The following is a 22,554-nucleotide window of genomic DNA, read 5'->3' as shown; positions in this document are numbered from 1 at the left end:
AAAAAAAAAAAAAAAAAAAAAAAAAAAAAAAAAAACGTGTGTAATAGAGATAAAATTCAGCAAAAGATCATTGTAACTGTTATGGTTCAAACTCTACCTGTCTCAGGACTCACCTTGCTCAAAAAGTGGTGAGAGGCCAAATTGATATAATTTCTTTATGCACAGAATATTGAAAATTATGCCCAATGAAACTCTAATTTCCAGTACATAAAATCACCTGTCATCTACACTTAATCTTCTAACTCAAAGCATATCTGGAATGCATGGCTTTTTCCTCACCTCCACTGCCCAACTCATTCTCTGTCTTAATCACCTCTGGAGAAAGGCAAGAACCTCGTCGCATGTCTCCCTGCCTCCAATCTTGCCTCTCCTGCAATCTTTTCTTCACATGGCTGCCAAATAAAATCTGATCTGTCATACCTCTGCTTAAATTCCTCCAGTGGCTTCGTATTCCATTTAGAATAATGTCCAGATTCACCGGGCATGGTGGCTCACGCCTGTAATCCCAGCATTTTGGGAGATTGAGGTGGGCGGATCACCTGAGGTCAGGAGTTCAAGACCAACACGGAGAAACCCTGTCTCTACTAAAATTAAAAAATTAGGCCGGGCGCGGTGGCTCAAGCCTGTAATCCCTGCACTTTGGGAGGCCGAGCGTGGTGGCACATGCCTGTAATCTCAGCTACTCGGGAGGCTGAGGCAGGAGATTGCTTGAACCCAGGAGGCAGAGGTTGCCTTGAGCCAAGATGGTGCCATTGCACTCCAGCCTGGGCAACAAGAGCAAAACTCCGTCTCAAAAAAAAAAAAAGAATAATGTCCAGACTCTTTCCCAGAGCCTGCAAGACCCCACATTAGTTTAGCCCTGCCATTCTCTTTTACTCCTCCCTGCCTCACTTCATCCCAGTAATTTTTTTAAAACAAGTAATTATAATATTTAATTATGTGAACAAACAGAATACTGCTATGCAAAGAATGAAGCTCATGGTTGGTTGGTTGGTTGGTTTTTGAGACGGAGTCTCACTCTGTCGCCCAGGCTGGAGTGCGATCTTGGCTCACCACAACCTCCACCCTCCGAGTTCAAGTGATTCTCCTGCGTGAGCCACCGCGCCCAGCCAAAGCTCATGTTTTAATCTTTTTTGAAACATGTTTGACCAGCCTGGGCAACATGGTGAAACTCCGCCTGTACATAAAATACAATAATTAGCTGGGCATGGTGGCTTACTCTGGTAATTCCAACTACTCAGAAGGCTGCGGTGGGAGGGTGGCTTGAGTTCAGAAGGTTGAGATCTGCAGTGAGCTGTGATCCCACCATTGCACTCCAGCATGGGTGACAGAGCGAGACCCTGTCTCAAGAAAAAAAAAAAAGGCCTGGCGCGGTGGCTCATGCCTGTAATCCCAGCACTTTGGGAGGCCAAGGAGGGCGGATCACCTGAGGTTAGGAGTTGGAGACCAGCCTGGCCAACATAGCGAAATCCCGTCTCTACTAAAAATACAAAAAATTTCGCAATGGTTCACGCCTGTAATCCCAACACTTTGGGAGGCCGAGGCGGGTGGATCACGAGGTCAGGAGATTGAGATCATCCTGGCTAACATGGTGAAACCCCGTCTGTACTAAAAATACAAAAGATTAGCCGGGCATGGTAGTGGGTGCCTGTAGTCCCAGCTACTCGGGAGGGTGAGGCAGGAGAATGGTGTGAACCTGGGAGGCGGAGCTTGCAGTGAGCCGAGATTGCGCTACTGCACTCCAGCCTGGGCGACAGAGGGAGACTCTGTCTCAAAAAAAAAAAATTTGGCTGGGCACGGTGGCTCACGCTTGTAATCCCAGCACTTTGGGAGCCTGAGGCAGGCGGATCACCTGAGGTCGGGAGCTCAAGACCAGCCTGACCAACATGGAGAAATCCCATCACTACTAAAAATACAAGATTAGCCAGGTGTGGTGGCACATGCCTGTAATCCCAGCTACTTGGGAGGCTGAGGCGAGAGAATCACTTGAACCCAGGAGGCAGAGGTTGCGGTGACCCGAGATCACGGCATTGCACTCCAGCCTGGGCAACAAGAGCAAAACTCCGTCTCAAAAAAAGAAAAAAAAGAAATTAGCCAGGCATGGTAGTGGGCACCTGTAATCCCAGCTACTTGGGAGGCTGAGGCAGGGAGAATTGCTTGAACCCAGGAGGCAGAGGTTGCAGTGAGCTGAGATCGCACCACTACACTCCAGCCTGGGCAACAAAGCGAGACCCCATCAAAAAAAAAAAAAAGTTTGTTTTTTTCCATATTATTCAGTAGTTCATGGTTTTACTAGTAAATGAATAAATAATTTAAAACTGCAGGCTGGGGCCAGGTGTGGTGGCTCACGCCTGTAATCCTAGCACTTTGGGAGGCTGAGGCAGGCGGCTCATGAGGTCAGGAGGTTGAGACCATCCTGGCCAACATGGTGAAACCCTGTCTCTACTAAAAATACAAAAAATTAGCCTGGTGTGGTGGCAGGCACCTGTAATCCCAGCTACTTGGGAGGCTGAGGCAGGGAGAATTGCTTGAAACTGGGAGGCAGAGGTTGCAGTGAGCTGAGATTATACCACTGCACTCCATCTCAGGCAACAGAGTGAGACTCTGTCTTAGAAAACAAAAACAAAAACAAAACTGCAGACCAGGCACCATGGCTCATGCCTATAATCCCAGCACTTTGGAGGCTGAGGTGGGCGGATCATGAGGAGTTCGAGACCAGTCTGACCAAAATGGTGAAACCCCGTCTCTACTAAAAATACAAAAATTAGCTGGGCATGGTGGTATCTGCCTGTAATCCCAGCTGCTCAGGAGACTGAGGCAGGAGAACATTTCAAAACAAAAAACAAACAACTGCATTTAGGTAGTAACCATGGAAATATGTCTGCAAAAGGATAGCAAATTGAGTCAGATAACATATTGGATCTAAATGACAAGGAATATTGATAGCTTTTTCTCTACAGTTCTCTTATTTTGAGAAGCAATAATCTAATTTTTTGTTTATTTTTGTTTTTTTTTTTTTCGAGATGCAGTCTTGCTTAGTTGCCCAGGCTGTAGTATTATGGCCGGATCTCAGCAACCTCTGCCTACCAGGGTTCAAGCGATTCTCCTGCCTCAGCTTCCAGAGTAGCTGGAATTATAGGTGTATGCCACTACACCCGGCTAATTTTTGTGTTTTTAGTAGAGACGGGGTTTTACCATGTTGGCCAGACTGGTCTTGAACTCCTGACCTCAAGTGATCTGCCCGCCTCACCCTCCCAAAGTGCTGGGATTACAGGCATGAGCTACCGTGCCTGGACTTCTTGGCTCAGTTTTTTTTTTAACACAAGCACAAATATGCCCATGCCTGTGTCAGGTATCTGATAATTTACACTTGGTCTTGGTGGAGATTCTGCGAAAGCGAACTCCACAGAATACTCAGAAACCAAGTTCTAATTCAGTTGCCATGAAAACTTAAGGTGAGGGGATTGTCAGTCAGTGAAAAATACGGAGGAAAACACTAACAGAATATGGTAAGCATCTCTAGCATTAATAATTTTTATTGGCTGGGTACGGTGGCTCACGCCTGTAATCCCAGCACTTTGGGAGGCCGAGGCAGGCAGATCACCTGAGGTCAGGAGTTTGAGACCAGCCTGACCAACATAGAGAAAAACCCATCTCTACTAAAAATACAAAATTAACTGGGCGTGGTGGTGCATGCCTGTAATCCCAGTTACTCGGGAGGCTGAGGCAGGAGAATCGCTTGAACCTGGGAGGTGGAGGTTGCGGCGAGCCGAGATTGGGCCATTGCACTCCGGCCTGGGCAACAAGAGCAAAAATCTGTCTCAAAAGAAAACCCAATTTTTATTTATTTATTTATTTTCCTAGATGTGGTAATGGGGAAAACATTAATAGAACTTTTGAGAGCTGGAATTCATCTCAAAATTGCTCGTGTTTGGAGATCATAACATCAGTGCTGGATCACAAACAGCCTATTAGCCTTGGAGCTTCCTGGTCTCTTCTGATAGAGATAGGCCCTATAGACAGATTTGCAAATGCGGATCTTTTCAAAATGCTTTTATTATTTTTTGAGACGGGGTCTCTCTCTGTTGCCCAGACTGGAGTGCGATCACGACTCACTGAAGTCTTGAACTCCTGGGCTCAAGCAATGCTCCTGCCTCAGCCTCCCAATTAGCTGGGACTACAGGCGCGCACCATCATGCCTGACTAATTTATTTTTATTTTTTGTAGAGACCAGGGGGTAGGGGTCTCACTATGTTGCCCAGGCTGCTCTCGAACTCCTGAGCTCAACCTAACCTCCTGCCTTGGTGTCCTAAAGTATTGGAATTACAGGCGTGAGCCACCGCCTAGCCTGCAAATGCAAATCTAACCAGGTCGTATGTAGGATAAAATTCTTTTTCCTGGCCCAAGCGTCTCTCCTCCTCTTCGGAGAGAGAGATGGGAATGAAAGAGCCTTCTAATAATAGCAATTGCTAGTTACCAATGCCCTGGCTTACCGTGTTTTAGACTCTATGAGTTAAACATTAACTCCTTGAATCATTATAAGCTTCTTGTTAGGTGGGTATCAACCTCAATTTACAGATGAAGAAGCCAAGACTTGGGCTGCTTGCATTACATTAACCGAGGTTTACCCGCAGCGAGGCTGCCTCCAAAGCAGACCGAGTTTGCAACCATCACCGTCCACCCCGCGAGCTGTGATAGGGCGAGAACTACAATTCCCATGGGGCTGTGCGGGAACATCGCGAGAGTTAGCTTAACTGTGGCGGCGGGAAGGCGGACCCTGCTGCTGGCTGGGCGGTTAGGAGGGCCCGGGGCCGAGACGATGGCTGACCACAACCCTGACGGCGACCCTACGCCGCGCACTCTGCTGCGACGCGTGCTGGATACAGCGGACCCGCGCACCCCGCGGCGACCCCGGAGTGCTCGGGCTGGGTATGTGAGGGGGCTCCCCGAGTACTTGAGCAACTAGAGGGACTGGGGAGTGGGGTCTGGGTGGGACCCAGGGCCGACTCTGTTGGAGAGGAAAACTAAGTCTCAGAGAGGAGCAGGGCCTGGGACTCTGAGAACTGGCTCTATTGCTCTAGCCGGGCCCGGGCCAGCGGTTTGTGCCCCTGCCCCCAGGGCTCCAGCAGCCAGGCCTCGGGACCACAGAGCCTGACTGATCCCAAGTCTTTGGGGGCTCGGCCACTGGAGATGGAGGATAGGCGCTCAGAATCTCACCTTCTGCCCTATTCTCTAGGCTGCTTTCCTCAAACCAGCCAGGGTTTGCCTAAGCATTTGCCCTGAACTTTTTTTTTTTTGCCCGAGGGTTCCCACTGTGCCTGCGCATCGTCTTACTGTCCCCAGCTTGGAAATGGGAAAGGAGCTAGAGGACAGCCTGGGCAGAAGTTGGGAGGCAGCAACTGGAAGATACTTTGCTAAGGAGCAGGGAATTTGGCCTGACTTGGTGGGAGTGGCGGTGGGTGAGGGCTGTGGTGAGCTCATGGTGCATCGAATGCATACATTGACATCTGCCAGACTGGGACAATGGAGTTCCTTTATAGAGAATGAGAAGCCATTCATTATAGGTTTTACACCCATGAGGTGGGAGCTGCGCCCTGGGAACACCCAGAGACTAAGGTGTCTGGGGTACCAGGTTCTTAAAAGATTTTAAAATACTTTAATATCCTTCATGGATTGTTACTTTCATGTCTGGGATGGATGCTCTTCCAATTGCTCCTCTTGTCTGTGTGGCTAACCCCTACTTACCCTTTGTGATTATGCTGAAGTCATCTCTGTGAAGCCTTTCCCAGCCCCTCCTGGTTGGTTCACTCATATGCCGTCTCTATTGCCATACCCCAGGGGTCTTCTTCATCCACACTGCTGACATAGGCCTGGGAACAGGGGCGACAGTAGGGGCAAGTGGTTTCTGGGTCCCTTGCCCTGAGGGAAAAAGCCTTCATACCAAGACCCAGATGAAGGCATGTCTCTATGTTCTCTATCCCTTCTCACTGTAATTCTCAGCGTTGTTGGTCTTTACGCAGAGCCCAGAGAGCCCTGCTTGAAACGGCTTCCTCCAGGAGGTTGAGTGGCCAAACAAAGACGATAGTCAAAGGGCGTTCCCGTGGAGCCAGGGTAAGTACCCCACCCACTGACCCCAAAGGGCCCTGGCTGCCTCGGGGAGGGGGGTTAAGGTCTAGCTCTGCTCTGGAGCCCACCTTGAGGAAATCTCAAGGCAAACGGACAGACTGGTTGCTTGGTGCTTTTGCCGATAGTCTATTGGCAGATCAGCCCATGTTCAGGCCAGGGGGCACTTGGAGGAACAGACACCTCGGACGCTGCTGAAGAACATCCTACTAACTGGTGAGTGAGTGCTGGCCTGCCGGTCAGAGTTAGGTACCAGTCCAACACCAGTCTTGTGGTATCTTTCATTCAGGGTGACCTGTTCTGTCAGCCCCACCCTCTCCCTGGTGTTTCTGCAGCCCCAGAATCTTCCATCCTGATGCCCGAGTCGGTAGTGAAGCCAGTGCCAGCACCACAGGTGGTCCAACCCTCCAGAAGAGAGAGCAGTCGCGGCAGGTACACAGAACTCCACCCCCTTGGACTGTGCTATGGGCAGCTTAGTCAGGGAGTTTCTTGAGGGTTCCAAAGCCAGAATTGGACTTCCTGGCCTGTCTGAGATAAGCTCCATTCTTATAGCCTGGAGCTGCAACTTCCTGAGCTCGAGCCCTCCACAACCCTGGCTCCAGGTCTGCTGGCCCCTGGAAGGAGGAAACAGAGGCTGAGACTGTCGATGTTTCAGCAGGGAGTGGACCAGGGGCTGCCTCTCTCCCAAGGTGAGGCCCTGGACACCACTTTTGCTACCCTCTCCCTCCTGTCCTCTGGAGAGGCTGAGGAGTCCTGAGAGAGGGCCCTCACAGGCCTGGATCACTTACCACGGTTTTCTTCTTTTACATTATCTTGCCGGTTGCTGACAGAGCCTCAAGGGAATGCTGATGCCTCTTCCCTCACCAGGTGCTGTTCTGGGGGTGGGTGGAGGAGAGGCTTGGGGAGGGAGGTGCTGCCTGGGATGGAATCTGGCCACACTACTCCCTGCCAGTTTTAGCCTCACAGCATGTTGGCTCTGTTCTAAGAGATGAGAGCCCCAGGGCAAATGGAGGGATCTCTGGGCAAACTGGGTCTCAGGTACCTGACTCCTCTGTGCTTCCCTCCTCTCACCAGCTCCCTCAACCTGACCTTTGCCACACCTCTTCAGCCACAGTCAGTTCAGAGGCCTGGCTTGGCCCGCAGACCTCCCGCCCGCCGAGCTGTAGATGTGGGTGCCTTTTTGCGGGATCTGCGAGATACTTCCTTGGCTCCTCCAAGTAAGGCCGAGGTTCTCCCCTGCTGGCCTTTGGGGAAAGCTCTCCCTGCCATGACGGATAGGAGGTGATGCTGAGTCAGGGTTGCACCCCTCTCGGTGGGGTCAAGGACAGCGAGCAACTCTGGTCAGTGGGTCTACAAGGAATTTCTGCTTTCTTTCCACAGGGGGCCCCTTACCTTGGTCCCTCAGTGTCTCCCAGGGCCCCATATCCTTAAACTATAGGGCTGGAGGTCGGAAAGGGGTGTGGTGTGGTGGCTGAAACTTTTTGAAAGGGGCCAGGTTTCAGGATCAGCTGGCCAATTCTAGCTGACCTGGGAGCCTGATTGCAGAAAACAAGTTCACCAGGGTAAGAAGGGAGTTTGGGAAGAAGGAGCAGAACAAGCAGCGAAGAGGTTTTTTAAGTGGGCAGCTGGTGGGTGGGCAGCTGTGGGGGCTTGGGACTGCCAGGCAGAGGAACAAGAAGGTAAGCAAGGAGGGCTGTAGGAGATAAGGCCTCACGTGCTAGATCGTCTTCTTTCTCTGAAGGCCACTCAGGGCGAACTCATGCGGCCCACTGTCCAGGCTCTGGCAATGCTGAGTAGCAGCCAGTGGGTCTGGAATAAGCTGAGAGCCAGCTGGCCCCTGATCTCCATGTGACAGCCTCAAAACCTGTTACTACTCTGCCCACAGACATTGTGTTGGAGGACACCCAGCCCTTCTCTCAGCCCACAGTTGGCTCCCCCAACGTGTATCACTCCCTGCCCTGCACGCCTCACACTGGGGCTGAAGACGCTGAGCAGGCTGCAGGTCGCAGGACACAGAGCAGTGGGCCTGGGCTGCAGAACAATAGTGAGTGTGTGGCGCCGATGGCCTGGAGCCAAACTTAGCTTGGGTGAGAGTTGACAATGGTGGTTTTCCTTCTTCAAGCCCCTCTGTGCCCCTAGAGCCCCCTGGCTGTGGCTGCCTCCTTCATCTAAGAGCAGAGTCTATGTTGGGCCAGGAGACTTCAGATCCATGTCCTGGTGCTGCCTCTGGCTTTGTCTTTCCTCAGTGGGCAGGGCTGGGTCTGCTAGTCCATCTTTACCCTTCTCTGCGCTATGCAGCCTTGGCCTGCTGCATCTCCAGCCTGTATTCTCTTCACTTCACTCAGGCCCTAGGAAACCAGCCCAGTTTCTGGCAGGAGAGGCAGAGGAGGTCGATGCCTTTGCTCTGGGCTTCCTGAGCACCAGCAGTGGTGTCTCCGGAGAAGATGAAGTAGAGCCCTTACACAATGGAGTTGAAGAGGCAGAGAAAAAGATGGAAGAAGAAGGTGTGAGTGTGAGTGAAATGGAGGCAACAGGAGCACAAGGACCCAGCAGGGCAGAAGAGCCCGAGGGACATACACAGGTGACAGAAGCAGAGGGATCCCAGGGGACTGCTGAGGCCAAGGGGCCAGGAGCATCTTCAGGGGATGAGGATGCCTCTAGCAGGGCAGGTAAGAGGCCCAGTGCAGGGGGTGACTGGTGACAGCTGTGTTCAGGCCCCAGCACACAGAAAGGCCTTGCCTGGGTTGTGTTTCCAGGCACTGGTGGTGGTAGGGGTTCAGGGAGACTCTGAGGGGCACCCGCTTGGCTGGAGCTAGATGGGTTCCACCAGAAACAGGACAGAAATACTGTGGCTGTGCTGGCCTGGGTGAGATGGTCAGGCCTGGAATTCCTGTGACCCCATCCTTCTTCCTTTGTAGCAAGTCCAGAGTCGGCCTCCAGCACCCCTGAGTCTCTCCAGGCCAGGCGACATCATCAGTTTCCTGAGCCAGCCCCACCGCCTGGTGCTGCAGTGTAAGATCCCACAACCCCATTCCTCATGGGCCTCTTGGGAAGGGAGCATTGGGTACGCTGTGTACATAGGGTCCTCCCCCTTCCTACGGGTATGCAGATGATTACCTAGCAGGGCAGCCGGAGCTGGGCTGGGGAGAGCTCACCAAGAGCACCCCTGCCTCCAGAGCTTAGAGAAGCCTGGGTGAGGGGAAAGGGGAAAGTATGTGGTCGGTTTGTAGTCAGAAAAGTCTTCCTGGAGGATGGTTAGCAGAATCGGGAAAGGCAGCAGTAGAGTAAGGGAAGAGACTGTCCATTCTAAGGCCTGGGATCATGGACCCAAGCAGGTATCAATACAGATAAGCCTGAACTAGGATGTCAAGTCGACTGTGGAGGAACAGAGCCCCAGGGAAAGACTGGCCTCTTTGTGGCCCCCTGACCCAGCTGCCCCTCAGCAGGTGGTCAGGGCTGCTGGTCCTGGCTGGCCAAGGGCCACATGGTCCCCAGCCTCAGCAGGAGCCAGCAAGACTTGCCCTTGAATAAGGGCCTCCTGAGGCAAGTTCAGCTCCCTCTGTTCACTGTTGCCCTCAGCTTATCTTCAGAGCCTGCAGAGCCTCTGTTGGTCAGGCGTCCCCCTAGGCCCCGGACCACCGGCCCCAGGCCCCGGCAAGATCCCCACAAGGCTGGACTGAGCCACTATGTGAAACTCTTTAGCTTCTTTGCCAAGATGCCCATGGAGAGGAAGGCTCTTGAGATGGTGGAGAAGTGGTGAGTCCTGGGCACGTGGGGTAGGGAGAGGAACCCCTTAGGTCATGATCAGACTGTTCAGCCTGCTCTATCCCCACCTTCTTGGCAGCCTAGATAAATATTTCCAGCATCTTTGTGATGACCTGGAGGTATTTGCTGCTCATGCTGGCCGCAAGACTGTGAAGCCAGAGGACCTGGAGCTGCTGATGCGGCGGTGAGAGGGCGGAAGGTGTGGGGGTGCTGGCTGGGGGAGCTCTGGCGCTGATTCTGCCTGTCCTTTCTCTTCCTCCACTGCAGGCAGGGCCTGGTCACTGACCAAGTCTCACTGCACGTGCTAGTGGAGCGGCACCTGCCCCTGGAGTACCGGCAGCTGCTCATCCCCTGTGCGTACAGTGGCAACTCTGTCTTCCCTGCCCAGTAGTGGCCAGGCCTCAACACTTTCCCTGTCCCCACCTGGGGCCTCTTGCCCCCACATATTTCTCCAGGTCTCCTCCGCACCCCCCCAGCATCAATAAAGTGTCATAAACAGAATATTCTGCATTTTGGTGCATGTCCTGGGGCCAGCCAGGCAAGGAGGACTGATTCCCCCCCACAACTCCCCAGCACAGTCTGGAGAATGGCATGGGTTTAGACAAACGCTTTTATACTAAAAGCTAGGGGTTAGCAGGACGAGCACGCAGGCTGCACACAGGCTCCTAGTTTGCAGGCTCTGGCTCTCGAGGTCCTGCACGCCTGATGTCAATCACCTGAAGCCGCTCCAGGGCAGTCTGGAGGATTTCCACCACGCCTTCTTCCTTCTCGTCACTGTCCTCTGGCAGTTCCGACTCAGGGAGCTGGAAGGCCTGGCTCATGTAGGTGTTCACAGTCTGCTTGTCCAGGCTGGGGTCGATGGTCATCAGGGCCCCTCGCAGCTTGGGCAGAGTCACCTCCTCATGGCTGCCCCACAGGAAAAGAGAGTGACAGGCCCTGACCCCTCCTCTCCATGCCCCAGACTCCCAGGTGCCCTCCTCTGTGCTGAGCTTGAGCAGTGGATGGTGCATGGTACACAGGGAGACCCAGGGGCTTCAGGGGCCCAGCCTGTGGGACTTGCCTATGGATCAGGGTCACTCACAGTTCTATGCCCAGCTCCTGCTTTAGCTGCAGTAAGTACTCATCCTTCTCATCCATGTATTGTTCCCAGAGCTTTTGCACAAAGGGCTCACTCTGGCCCTCCTCATCCTGGGATGGGCCACAAGTCAGGGGGAGGGCATATTGGCCTGGGTCCAACCAAGGCTGGGGCAGGGGCCAGGCCAGTTCCTGGACCCACATACCCACCTCCATAAACAGTGAGCGGTAGTTGAGCAAGTCTGCATTGCTGCTGCTGGGATGCCAGCCCCCTGCCTCCATCAGCTCCTGGATTTGCTCTTCTGTCTTGAGAGGGAAGGTACTCTTGAGGACAGTGCTGTAGGGGAGACATGAGGGCCAACAGGGACCTGCTGAGGCCTGCTTGTGCCTCTCCGTAGTGCTCAAAAGGGAGTGAGTTCCAAGGCTGTGGCCCTTCCCACCAGGTGCCCCTTTTCCCTGCAGATGCAGGAACAGTTGGGTAGGAGTTGGGGGTGGCCTGGACCAGCCTCTCACTTGAACTGCTCCATGGTTAGTAGCCCCTCGTTCTGACTGTCAGCATTTGTCATCTCCTTCAGCAGCTGGGCTACTGTCTCCTTCTGGGTGACATACACATTCTCACTCCGCTATAAGGAGAGAAGCATTATTCACTTGCTCTTCCTGGGAGTGGTGGGGGCAAAGCTGGTCTATGCTAGGGACAAAGACCCCTCTCAGTCTCCCCAAGGGGAATAGGCCCCAGCTCACCTTTCCCATCAAGACTGCATAGAACTGACTCATAAGCTCGTTGGAGTGGAAGATCTTGATATTTTCAAAAATAGTGTAAGCCCAGGCCATGGCATCACTGGGCCCAAAGCGACGCTCCAGGAAATTGAAGAAGAAGTCTGGGAATGTCTCTTTCTGCGGGATTGAGGAAATGCTCAGTCAGCCTGCCTTACGGTTGGTTGGCCCTCATCCCTGGCACCTCTGGACCTCCAGAGGACCCTGGATATGAAGACCACGCTGGACCAGAGTGGTTGGTGAGATCTGACCTGCTCCTCAGCAAGACGTTCCTTCCAGGCATCCTTGAGGAGGTCGACCACATCCTTCTTGCTTGGCTTCTTGTTCTCCACGAGGCCATCAAACCGAAGAAAAGCAGGGATGGCTTCCCCATAACCCTAGGAGGGAGGATATCAGCTCATCTCTGGACCCATCTGTGGCCCCACCCTCAAGCAGGGAAGAGCCCCAGTTGGTTCCCCGAAAGCTCATCTGAGCAGCAGGGCATGGCTGTTCTGACTCTGGCCCAAGCCCCACTCCTGGGGCCTCCCCTACCAGACCAGGGAAGAATTCTTTCTCCCGCAGCAGCCCTGAGCCAATCTCTTCCAGGAGCACATCCACCAGCTGGTCGCTGTTCTTGCCCTCAGCCAGCATCTGCCAGCGCTCTGGGCCCCCAGCCACCACATCTGCATGTGGGGAGAGGGAGCTGGAGTCTGGGCCCACATGTAAGCAGGACCTGGGGCCCCGCTGGCTGCCCTCACCTTTGCATTTGGTCCAGTCAGGCCTTGGCGTGGAAGTGCGCTGGATCTCCTGCAGCTCAGAGAAGAACTGGTCCCGCTCCTTCAGCGTGCTTATGTGCAGCTGCATCAGGATCTCATGCTCCTTGTGAACCTCCTCGTAGCTGGCTCTCAGGGTGTCCAGCTGTGGGCAAGGACATTGGCCCTGGCCCCCCACCTGTGAGACCCCATCCTACCCTCCTGGCCCTGCCTGCCTGCCTCAGCACCTGCTCCTGAAGATCCTTGTTGGTCTTCTCCTGCATTTCAAAGTCCCTCCTAGGGACTACATCTCCAAAGTTGGCCTTCATGGTGTTGAGTTCCATCTGCGTGCGGGTCAGGTCTTGCCGGGTCATCTTAAGAGCCAGGGTTAACTTCACAGGGTCCTCCCCCCAGATGCCTGCCAGGGGAGGGGGCCCACCAGCCCGTGTCACCCTGGCTTTCTCGGGTTGCCCGAAGCCCTCTGCCCTTCCCATTTGGGGTTCCCTGGGTCTTGCCCACAGTGCTACCAGCCTAGGGTTTCAGGCTAAAGTCTAGAAGCCCAGGAAACTGAGTAACAGGCCTGTCCAGCCCACCAGGAGCCTAGGCTGCCTCAGCTACCAACTGTGTTCCTATAATTCTCAGTTCAACTCAGAAGATACACAGCCCTGGGAGAGGCAGGGACATCTCCCCCCTGAATGGTTATGGAATGAGCAGGTCTTAGGAATGTTGAATGAATGGGGCTTAGGAGTGAGACCAGACTCCTCCAGCATCTCAGAGAAGAGAGAAACCCGATTCAGGCTTACCTGGGGACTGGGCTAATGACATGTCCTCCCGCTGGTACCGCAGCTCGTTCAGGTCTGCGATGAGTATCTTACGGGCGTCTCGCTCACTGAGGTAGTGCAGGTACTCCTCAGCCAAGTTCTTCCTCAGTTTGGCCACCTGTGGAGAAGGTGGCTGTGTGGTCAGGGGCTGCCCTTGAACCCCTGTATGCAGTCGGTCACCCCAGGGAGTGGGCTGGGTGCTGGGTGGCCCCATTAGGGCCTGCGAACAGGAAAGGTGAAAGAAGAAGGAGATTGGCCATTTCTAAGAATTCGGCAAGGTACCACTGCTTCCCCCTTTGGGGAAAGTGCTGAGCCTAGCAGCAGGGCAGAGGGTGGAGTTAGCAAGGCTCTGGGGGTAAGGTGGTGGCCCAGTGTGTCACTCCTTGTAGAAAGGCAGAGCGGGGTAGGGGGTCACCCTTGTAGTGGGATTGGCAGGAATTCGGGGTCATCACACCACTTCCATTCACCTCGCTCTGCAGTGAAATCTTCTCCTCATTCTTTTTGTCGATGAGTTTTAGTAAATTCATCTTCTCTTTCTTGAGCAGGGAGATTTCATGTTTCTCCTCAGCTCTCATGGCCAGGATCCTCTCATTGCAGTCCTCATTCACAGTGACAAGCTTGGCCTTCAGGGGCTCCAGAGCCCGGATCTTCTCCCTTTGGTGGGCTAAGCAGAGACAGGTTGGAGAGCTGCTTTGTGGCCATGGACAGAAGACACAGACCCTAAGGTCATGGGTGAGTGGCTATGTCACTTGCAAACCCCAAGAGTCTCTGCATGCCTTGTTCAAAGCCATGGTCCCTGTTTCAGGCCTTCCTGCACTTGATTTTAAACCAAGGGCAGAGTTCAGATGAAGACCGGGGTGTCTTCCGTGTCCTTTCCCCTACAGCCTTAAGTCCTGCAGCTGCACCATGCCCTGTACCTCCTGAGCCTGGCAGGGGAGCCTGCTGACTCCCAGAGGTGCTCACTGTCTCTTGGGGTTCACTCTGTTTTCAACAGGGACTGCTCCACTGTGCTTCTCAATGACGGGTGGTCAGGTGCTCTGGGGTGCCCTATAACGGAACAGTCTGTGCAGAATGGCTGATTGGCTTTGGTGACCTCAAGGCCCAGTTGGGTAGCTGCCTCAGCCCTGCTGTGGAGCGCCAGAAGGTTGAATAGGATCTTCTCCACCCCTTCCAGGCTGGGACAAGGAGGGGAGCTGCATTTCTGCATTCTTTTTTTTTTGCGATGGAGTCTTGTTCTTTTGCCCAGGCTAGAGTGCAGTGGTGTGATCTCAACTCACTGCAACCTCCACCTCCTAAGTTCAAGCAATTCTCCTGCCTCAGTCTCCCAAGTAGCTGAGATTATAGGTGTGTGCCACCATGCACAGCTAATTTTTTTGTGTTTTTAGTAGAGACAGGGTTTCACTATATTGGCCAGGCTGGTCTCAAACTCCTGACCTCAAGTAATCCACCACCTTGGCCTCCCAAAGTGCTGGGATTACAGGTGCGAGCTACTGTGCCTGGCAGGAGGTGCATTCTTACCCAGCATCCCCTCATATGCATTCTTGATGGAGGATAGTAATGGCTTGTACGTTTTGAAGTCCTCTATGAAGAACTCAAAGATCTCTCTGTAAGGCTGGCAAGAAAAGGGAACCCATCATCTCCTGGCCCACAGCTGCCACCCTCAGTGGGGAACTATTTTTCTTTTTCTTTTTTCCTGAAATGGAGTCTTGCTCTGTCACCCAGGCTGGAGTGCAGTGGTGCGATCTTGGGTCACTGCAACCTCCGCCTCCCAGGTTCAAGTGATTCTCCTGCCTCAGCCTTCTGAGTAGCTGGGATTACAGGTGCCCGCCACCATGCTAGGCTAATTTTTGTATTTTTAGTAGAGACAGGGTTTCACCATGTTGGCCAGGATGGTCTCAATCTCCTGACCTCGTGATCCACCCACCTCGGCCTCCCAAAGTAGAGGGATTACAGGCGTGAGCCACTGTGCCCGGTCCTGTGTTTTTCTTTACTGGGCTTAGTAGTATTCCGGCATAAGGCTGCCAGGTCACTTATATTCAAGTAAATGCCCTAGACACTACCCGGGTACCTCACAGTGCCATGGACCCTGGGGGGCAGCTCTCTGGAGGCCTGTCCTGATGCTGTCTTTGAGGCCTAGTGGACTGCCATGACCATAGACAGATCTCCACTCTGTGCCTGAGCCCCTCTCTGGCTCTCCAGGCAGCCAGCCTCTTGCCTTCTAGACACAGTATCATTGGCCTCTCACTTGTAACCTCTTCCCATCTTAGAGCCTGGTAGATTCAGGAGATTGAAGGTTGTACCCTTGCGTCCTGACATGCAAGTAGGGGTGTGGTCCCCTGTCCCATTTGGACGCATGGGAGGTTTCTGGAGGCAGCATTGCTCACTGAAATAAGCACAGTTAGCCGGGCGCGGTGGCTCACGCCTGTAATCCCAGCACTTTGGGAGGCGGAGGCGGGTGGATCACCTGAGGTTGGGAGTTCGAGACTAGCCTGACCAACATGGAGAAACCCCGTCTCCACTAAAAATACAAAATTGGCCGGGCGTGGTGGCACATGCCTATAATCCTAGCTACTAGGGAGGCTGAGGCAGGAGAATCGCTTGAACCTGGGAGGCGGAGGTTGCGGTGAGCCGTGATCGTGCCATTGCACTCCAGCCTGGGCAAACAAGAGTGAAACTCCGCCTAAAGAAAAAAAAAAAAAAAAAAAGAAATGAGCACAGTCTCCAGAGTCAGCCGTGAGTTTGAAGCCCAGTCCAACTACACCATAGTGGTATGCCTTCTTCCTTATCTGCTCAGGAGATCGATGTAAGGCCCCAGCCCAGGGCCTTGCACTTGCACACAGCCAGTGCTCAGTAAATGCTTTAGTCAATGACTAAGTCAAAAGGCAGGAATTATCTGTCATCATCCTTGTTTGAGCAGATTTGGTGATTCTCTCCCTAATATACACCGGAATCTGGGTTGGATCTTATATATATATATATCTCTGTCTCCCTCCCTCCCTCCTTATGCATCTGGGCTGGTTCCTTAAGCTTGGGGTTGTTGCCACTGGGCTGGTAAACACGGCCTGACCCCTGCTTGCCCAACTGCCAGCATTAGGCTCCATTCACTGATGTCGTGACCTAACCTGGGCACTGGGGATCACAGAGCTGTAGGGACTGGGCACAGCATCCAGGCCACCTGACTCAGGTGAGGAAACTCTAGCCTCAGGAGACTTTCACATCCACATTGCAGCCTTGCCTGCTCACTGGCGTTTTCTGTCTTTTTTTTTTTTTTGAGACAGCATCTCACTCTGTCGCCCAGGCTACAGTGCAGTGGCACGAACTTGGCTTACTGCAAGCTCTGCCTCCTGGGTTCATGCCATTCTCCTGCCTCAGCCTCCTGAGCAGCTGGGACTACAGGCGCCCGCCAACACGCCTGGCTAATTTTTTTTGTATTTTTAGTAGAGACGGGGTTTCACCGTGGTCTCGATATCCTGACCTCATGATCCATGTTGGCCAGGCTGGTCTTGAACTCCTGACCTCAAGCGATCCTCCTGCCTCAGCCTCCCAAAGTGCTGGGATTACAGGCATGAGCCTGAGCCACTGTGCCCGGCCTCACTGGCATTTTCATAGGATGTTTCTTGCTTCTGTTCAGGGAAGGAGACCCAGGAGAGCTGGGAGAGGTGGGTATCCCCTGAAGGTCTGAGGTGCTCACCTTGTAGGTGAGGCTTTTTTTTGTTTTTGAGATGGAGACTCACTCTTGTCACCCAGGTTGGAGTGCAGTGGTGTGATCTCGTCTCACTGCAACCGCTCCCTCCCGGGCTCAAGTGATTCTCCTGCCTCAGCCTCCTGAGTAGCTGGGACTACCAGTGCCCACCACCATGCCCGGCTAAATTTTGTACTTTTAGTAGAGATGGGGTTTTGCCATGTTGGCCAGGCTGGTCTCGAACTCCTGACCTCAGGTGATCCACCCGCCTCGGCCTCCCAAAGTGCTGGGATTACAGGCGTGAGCCACTGTACCTGGCCGGTAGGTGAAGCTTCTTCCCACCCTTTCCCCGCCCTCCCCAAGTTTCTTCTGTGGCTCTGACCTGCAGCCTTAGTTCCTGGGTGGAATCTGTGCCCAGGTCCAGCAGGAGGAGCTCCTTGCGTAGGTAGTTTTCCAGCTCCTCCAAGTACCGGGGCTTGGCAGTGCGAAAGGGATGCTGCTGGCAGCTCCTGCAGGGGATGGTGGCTGATAATGTGGCCAGCACCCCCACGGGGCTCTTGTGCCCTCAGTCTGGGGCAACACACGCCCCTGCCGTCTCCTGGCCCAAAGCCTGGCCCATGCCAGCCCACTCACCATGGGACTGACCCTGGCTTACCCTACTCGCTTCCGGTAGTCATCTGAACAGGGTTTTCGATTTTGCAAAATGGTCTGGCCACTGGTGTATGTGGGCCATGGGGACAGGTGCCCACCCATGGAGAACTGACCAGTCTGCAGGGAGGGACAGGTGGGGTTACCATGGCAACATTGCTCCCCTTACTAATGTTTCTCTCCATCCCTCCTCCCCCAGTCCTGACTTTTTTTTTTTTCTTTTTGAAACAGTCTTGCTCTGTTCCCCAGGCTGGAGTGCAGTGGTACGATCTCAGCTCACTGCAACCTCTACCTCCTGGGTTCAAGCTGTTCTCTGCCTCAGCCTCCCAAGTAGCTGGGATTACAGGCACCCACCACCATGCCTGGCTAATTTTTGTATTTTTAGTAGATACAGGGTTTTACCATCTTGGCCAGGCTAGTCTTGAACTCCTGACCTCATGATCCACCCACCTCGGCCTCCCAAAGTGCTGGGATTACAGGCGTGAGCCACCACACCCAGCCAGCCCTGATGTTTTTTACAGACATCTCTCAACATGGTTCATAATTAAGACTGTGGGTTCTTGGCCGGGCGCGGTGGCTCAAGCCTGTAATCCCAGCACTTTGGGAGGCCGAGGCGGGTGGATCACAAGGTCAGGAGATCGAGACTATCCTGGCTAACATGGTGAAACCCCGTCTCTACTAAAAATACAAAAAACTAGCCGGGGCGCGGTAGCGGGCGCCTGTAGTCCCAGCTACTTGGGAGGCTGAGGCGGGAGAATGGCGTGAACCCGGAGGGCGGAGCTTGCAGTGAGCCGAGATCACGCCACTGCACTCCAGCCTGGGAGACACAGTGAGACTCCGTCTCAAAAAAAAAAAAAAAAAAAAAAAGACTGTGGGTTCTTGAGTTAGAGAGGGCTGGGGTTAAGTCTCAGATGTCCCTTATTAGCTATGTCAACTTCTCTGAGCCTTAGTCCTCATGTCTGTAAAATAGGGATGATGGTAGTCTTTGTCACAGTGTATTGATGTGAGGATGCAATGAGAAAGCATAGTCGGGCATAGTGGCTCACGCCTGTAATTCCCAGCACTTTCCGAGGCTAAGGTGGGCAGACACGAGGTCAGGAGATCGAGACCATCCTGGCTAACACGGTGAAACCCCGTCTCTACTAAAAATACAAAAAAAATTAGGCTGGGCGCGGTGGCTCACGCGTGTAATCCCAGCACTTTGGGAGGCCAATGTGGGATCATGAGGTCAGGAGATTGAGACCGTCCTGGCTAACGTGGTGAAACCCTGTCTCTACTAAAAGTACAAAAACAAAATTATCTGGGTGTGGGGTGAATGCCCTTAGTCCCAGCTACTCGGGAGGCTGAGGCAGGAGAATGGCATGAACCTGGGACGCGGAGTTTGCAGTGAGCAGAGATCGTGCCACTGCATTCCAGCCTGGCGACAGAGCGAGACTCAGTTTCACAAAAAAAAAAAAAAAAAAAAGCTGGGTGTGGTGGCATGTGCTTGTAGTCCCAGCTACTTGGGAGGCTGAGGCAGGAGAATCGCTTGAACCCGGGAGGCAGAGGTTGCAGTGAACCGAGATCGCGTCATTGCGCTCCAGCCTGGGCAACAAGAGCAAAACTGTCTCGAAGAAAAAAAAAAGAGAAATAGAGAAAGCATAATGTGTGCTTTACATGGACCCTGGAACCTGCTAGGAACTCGGTAAAGATCAGCCATTCTGGCCTGGCCAGTGGCTCATGCCTGTAATCCCAGCAGTTTGGGAGGCCAAGGTGGGCAGCTTTTAGCACTTTGAGGCCAAGGTGGGCAGATCACTTGAGGTCAGGAGTTTGAGACCAACCTGGCCAACAAGGTGAAACTCCATCTCTACTAAAAATACAAAAATTAGCTGGGCATGGTGGCGCATGCCTGTAATCGCAGCTACTTGGGAGGCTGAGGCAGGAGAATCGCTTGAACTCGGGAGGCAGAGGTTGCAGTGAGCTGAGACTGAGCCATTGCACTCCAGCGGGGGAGACAAGAGTGAAACTCCATCTCAAAAAAAAAAAAAAGACTATCAAAATGGATGTAATTATTTATGTATGTATGTTTATATGTATGTATATATTTATTTGAGATGGAGTCACACTCTCTTGCCCAGGCTGGAGTGCAGTAGTGCAAACTCTGCTCACTGCAGCCTCTGCCTCTTGAGTTCAAGCGATTCTCCTGCCTCAGCCTCCTGAGTAGCTGAGATTACCAGTGCCTGCCACCACGCCCAGTTCTTTTGTATTTTTTTTTTTTTTTTTTTTTTTGAGATGGAGTCTCGCTGTGCTCCCAGGCTGGAGTGCAGTGGCGTGATCTCGGCTCACTGCAAGCTCCGCCTCCCGGGTTCGCGCCATTCTCCCACCTCAGCCTCCCAAGTAGCTGAGACTACAGGCGCCCGCCACCACGCCCGGCTAGTTTTTTGTATTTTTAGTGGAGACGGGGTTTCACCATGTTAGCCAGGATAGTCTCGATCTCCTGACCTCGTGATCCACCCGCCTCGGCCTCCCAAAGTGCTGGGATTACAGGCTTGAGCCACCGCGCCCGGCCTCTTTTGTATTTTTAGTAGAGATTACAGGTGTGAGCCACCGCACCCAGCTCACACCTGATTCTCAGCACTTCGGGAGGCCCAGGCAGGCGGATAACCTGAGGCCAGGAATTTGAGACCAGTCTGGCCAACATGTTGAAACCCCATCTCTTCTAAAAATACAAAAATTAGCCGGGACTGGTGGTGCACGCCTGTAATCCCAGCTGCTCTGGAGGCCAATGCAGAAGAATTACTTGAACCCTGGAGGCAGAGGCTACAGTGAGCAGAGATTGCACGACTGCACTCTAGTCTGGGCGACAGAGACAGACTCTCTCTCACAAAAAAAAAAAAAAAAAAAAAAAGAGATGGGGTCTCACTATGTTGCCCGGGCTGGTCTCGAACTCCTGAGATCAAGAGATCCTCCTGCCTTGTCCTCCCAAAGTGCTGGGATTACAGGCTTAAGTCATGGTGCCCAGCCTAATTTTTATAAAAGCACAAAATAATCCTGGAAGACACCTGGGAGTTTATTTTTTATTTTTTTCTTAGAGACAGGGTCTTACTCTGTCACCTAGGCTGGAGTGCAGTGACCCAATAACACCTCACAGTAACTTCAAACTCCCGGGCTCGGCCGGGCGCGGTGGCTCAAGCCTGTAATCCCAGCACTTTGGGAGGCCGAGACGGGCGGATCACGAGGTCAGGAGATCGAGACCATCCTGGCTAACACAGTGAAACCCCGTCTCTATTAAGAAATACAAAAAACTAGCCGGGCGAGGTGGCGGGCGCCTGTAGTCCCAGCTACTCAGGAGGCTGAGGCCGGAGAATGGTGTGAACCCGGGAGGCGGAGCTTGCAGTGAGCTGAGATCCGGCCACTGCACTCCAGCCCGGGCGACAGAGCGAGACTCCGTCTCAAAAAAAAAAAAAAAAAAAAAACAAACTCCCGGGCTCAAGAGATCCTCCCACCTCAGTCTCCCTAGTAGCTAGGACTACAGGGGCACACCACCACTCCTGGTTAGTTTAAAAAATCTTTTTTGTAGAGATGAAATCTCCCTATGTTGCCAGGCTGGTCTCAAACTCCTGGTCTCAAGCAATCTTCCTTCTTTAGCCTCCCAAAGTGTTAGGATTACAGGTGTGAGCTGGCCTTGTTTTTCAGACTTTATTTATTTTTTGAGACTGAGTCTCGCTCTGTCGCCCAGGCTGGAGTGCAGTGGCACAATCTCTGTTCACTGCAGCCTCCGCCTCCTGGGTTCAAGCGATTCTCCTGCCTCAGCCTCCCTAATAGCTGGAATTATAGGCGCATGCCACCACGCCCAGCTAATTTTTGTATTTTTAGTAGAGATGGGGTTTCACCATGTTGGCCAGGCTGGTCTTGAACTGACCTCAGGTGATCCACCCACTTCGGCCTTCCAAAGTGCTGGGATTACAGGCGTGAGCCACCGTGCCCTGCGGTTTTTCAGACTTGTGAAAGACCAGTCCTTGGCCGGACGCGGTGGCTCATGCCTGTAATCCCAGCACTTTGGGAGGCCAAGTCGAGCAAATCACGAGGTGAGGAGAACCAGACCATCCTGGCTAACACAGTGAAACCTCGTCTCTACTAAAAATGCAAAAAATTAGACAGGTGTGGTGACACGTGCCTGTAGTCCCAGCTACTCGGGAGGCTGAGGCAGAAGAATCGCTTGAACCTGGGAAGCGGAGGTTGCAGTGAGCGAAGATTGTACCGCTGCGCTCCAGCCTGGGCGACAGAGCTAGGCTCCGTCTCAAAATAAAAAACAAAAACAACAACAACAACAACACACACACACACACACACACACACACAAAACAGTCCTCGTGTTCTGTCTACTGTTTCTACCGGGAGAAAATGGGGCTACCCTCCTTTGCTTGCACAGGCGAGTGGAAGCTGGAGAACCAGCTGCCACGGCCGATTCTTGGTGAGGTTATTAACAGCTGAGGGATCTCCGCCCGGTAGGCTGGAACGCAATGCTCCCCGGGCGCTCCGTGCTCTCTGCTTCCCCCGGTAGGTAAAAACGGGAAGGCGGCCCTGGAGGGACGGCGGGAGGGAACACTGCCCCCTGGTGGTTGATGTCGCTCTAAAGAAAGTTGAAATGGGCCGGGCGCGGTGGCTCAAGCCTGTAATCCCAGCACTTTGGGAGGCCGAGACGGGCAGATCACAAGGTCAGGAGATCGAGACCATCCTGGTTAACACGGTGAAACCCCGTCTCTACTAAAAAAATACAAAAAACTAGCCGGGCGAGGTGGCGGGCGCCTGTAGTCCCAGCTACTAGGGAGGCTGAGCCAGGAGAATGGTGTAAACCCGGGAGGCGGAGCTTGCAGTGAGCTGAGATCTGGCCACTGCACTCCAGCCTGGGCGACAGAGCTAGACTCCGTCTCAAAAAAAAAAAAAAAAAAAAGCC

General features: G+C 53.2%; 2 protein-coding genes across 2 annotated transcripts in view; one reads left to right on the top strand and one right to left on the bottom strand.

Annotated features, from left to right (window-relative positions):
• The window catches only part of CENPT (centromere protein T), a 21,929-nt gene extending 11,540 nt beyond the window's left edge, over positions 1–10,389 (top strand). Inside the window, exons 2-15 of the mRNA XM_025370232.1 lie at positions 3,386–3,509; positions 4,579–4,929; positions 6,021–6,111; positions 6,252–6,339; positions 6,459–6,555; positions 6,676–6,812; positions 6,954–6,990; positions 7,198–7,340; positions 8,009–8,167; positions 8,469–8,792; positions 9,042–9,135; positions 9,703–9,879; positions 9,968–10,072; positions 10,156–10,389. Of these exons, the coding sequence (XP_025226017.1) occupies positions 4,718–4,929; positions 6,021–6,111; positions 6,252–6,339; positions 6,459–6,555; positions 6,676–6,812; positions 6,954–6,990; positions 7,198–7,340; positions 8,009–8,167; positions 8,469–8,792; positions 9,042–9,135; positions 9,703–9,879; positions 9,968–10,072; positions 10,156–10,279 (1,788 nt within the window). The 5' untranslated portion in view covers positions 3,386–3,509; positions 4,579–4,717 and the 3' untranslated portion in view covers positions 10,280–10,389. The remainder of the gene's footprint in view (positions 1–3,385; positions 3,510–4,578; positions 4,930–6,020; positions 6,112–6,251; positions 6,340–6,458; positions 6,556–6,675; positions 6,813–6,953; positions 6,991–7,197; positions 7,341–8,008; positions 8,168–8,468; positions 8,793–9,041; positions 9,136–9,702; positions 9,880–9,967; positions 10,073–10,155) is intronic.
• Positions 10,390–10,481: 92 nt separating this feature from the next.
• TSNAXIP1 (translin associated factor X interacting protein 1) lies at positions 10,482–17,742 on the bottom strand. Its single transcript, XM_025370230.1, has 14 exons — positions 17,626–17,742; positions 17,353–17,479; positions 14,807–14,900; positions 13,756–13,952; positions 13,271–13,406; positions 12,716–12,885; positions 12,474–12,633; positions 12,268–12,398; positions 11,988–12,113; positions 11,704–11,856; positions 11,476–11,585; positions 11,173–11,299; positions 10,970–11,076; positions 10,482–10,794 (listed from the first exon to the last, which is right to left on the bottom strand). Exons 1-14 carry the CDS (start codon positions 17,721–17,723, stop codon positions 10,554–10,556), a joined length of 1,977 nt encoding a protein of 658 aa, XP_025226015.1. The 5' UTR covers positions 17,724–17,742; the 3' UTR covers positions 10,482–10,553.
• Positions 17,743–22,554: the final 4,812 nt, after the last annotated feature.

This window comes from Theropithecus gelada, chromosome 20 (genome assembly GCF_003255815.1).
Source record: "Theropithecus gelada isolate Dixy chromosome 20, Tgel_1.0, whole genome shotgun sequence".
NCBI classification, from domain to species: domain Eukaryota; kingdom Metazoa; phylum Chordata; class Mammalia; order Primates; family Cercopithecidae; genus Theropithecus; species Theropithecus gelada.
Note: the sequence above shows the minus strand (reverse complement) of the source record. Positions and strands in the feature narration are given on the sequence as shown.

Coding starts and splice junctions, on each gene's coding strand:
- TSNAXIP1 (XM_025370230.1), bottom strand. CDS start 17,723: ATGGGTGGGCACCTGTCCCCATGGCCCACATACACCAGTGGCCAGACC. Junction 12,886..13,270: donor GTCATTAGCCCAGTCCCCAG/GTAAGCCTGAAT, acceptor CTCCCCTGGCAG/GCATCTGGGGGGAGGACCCT. Junction 12,114..12,267: donor AAGAATTCTTCCCTGGTCTG/GTAGGGGAGGCC, acceptor CCTCCCTCCTAG/GGTTATGGGGAAGCCATCCC.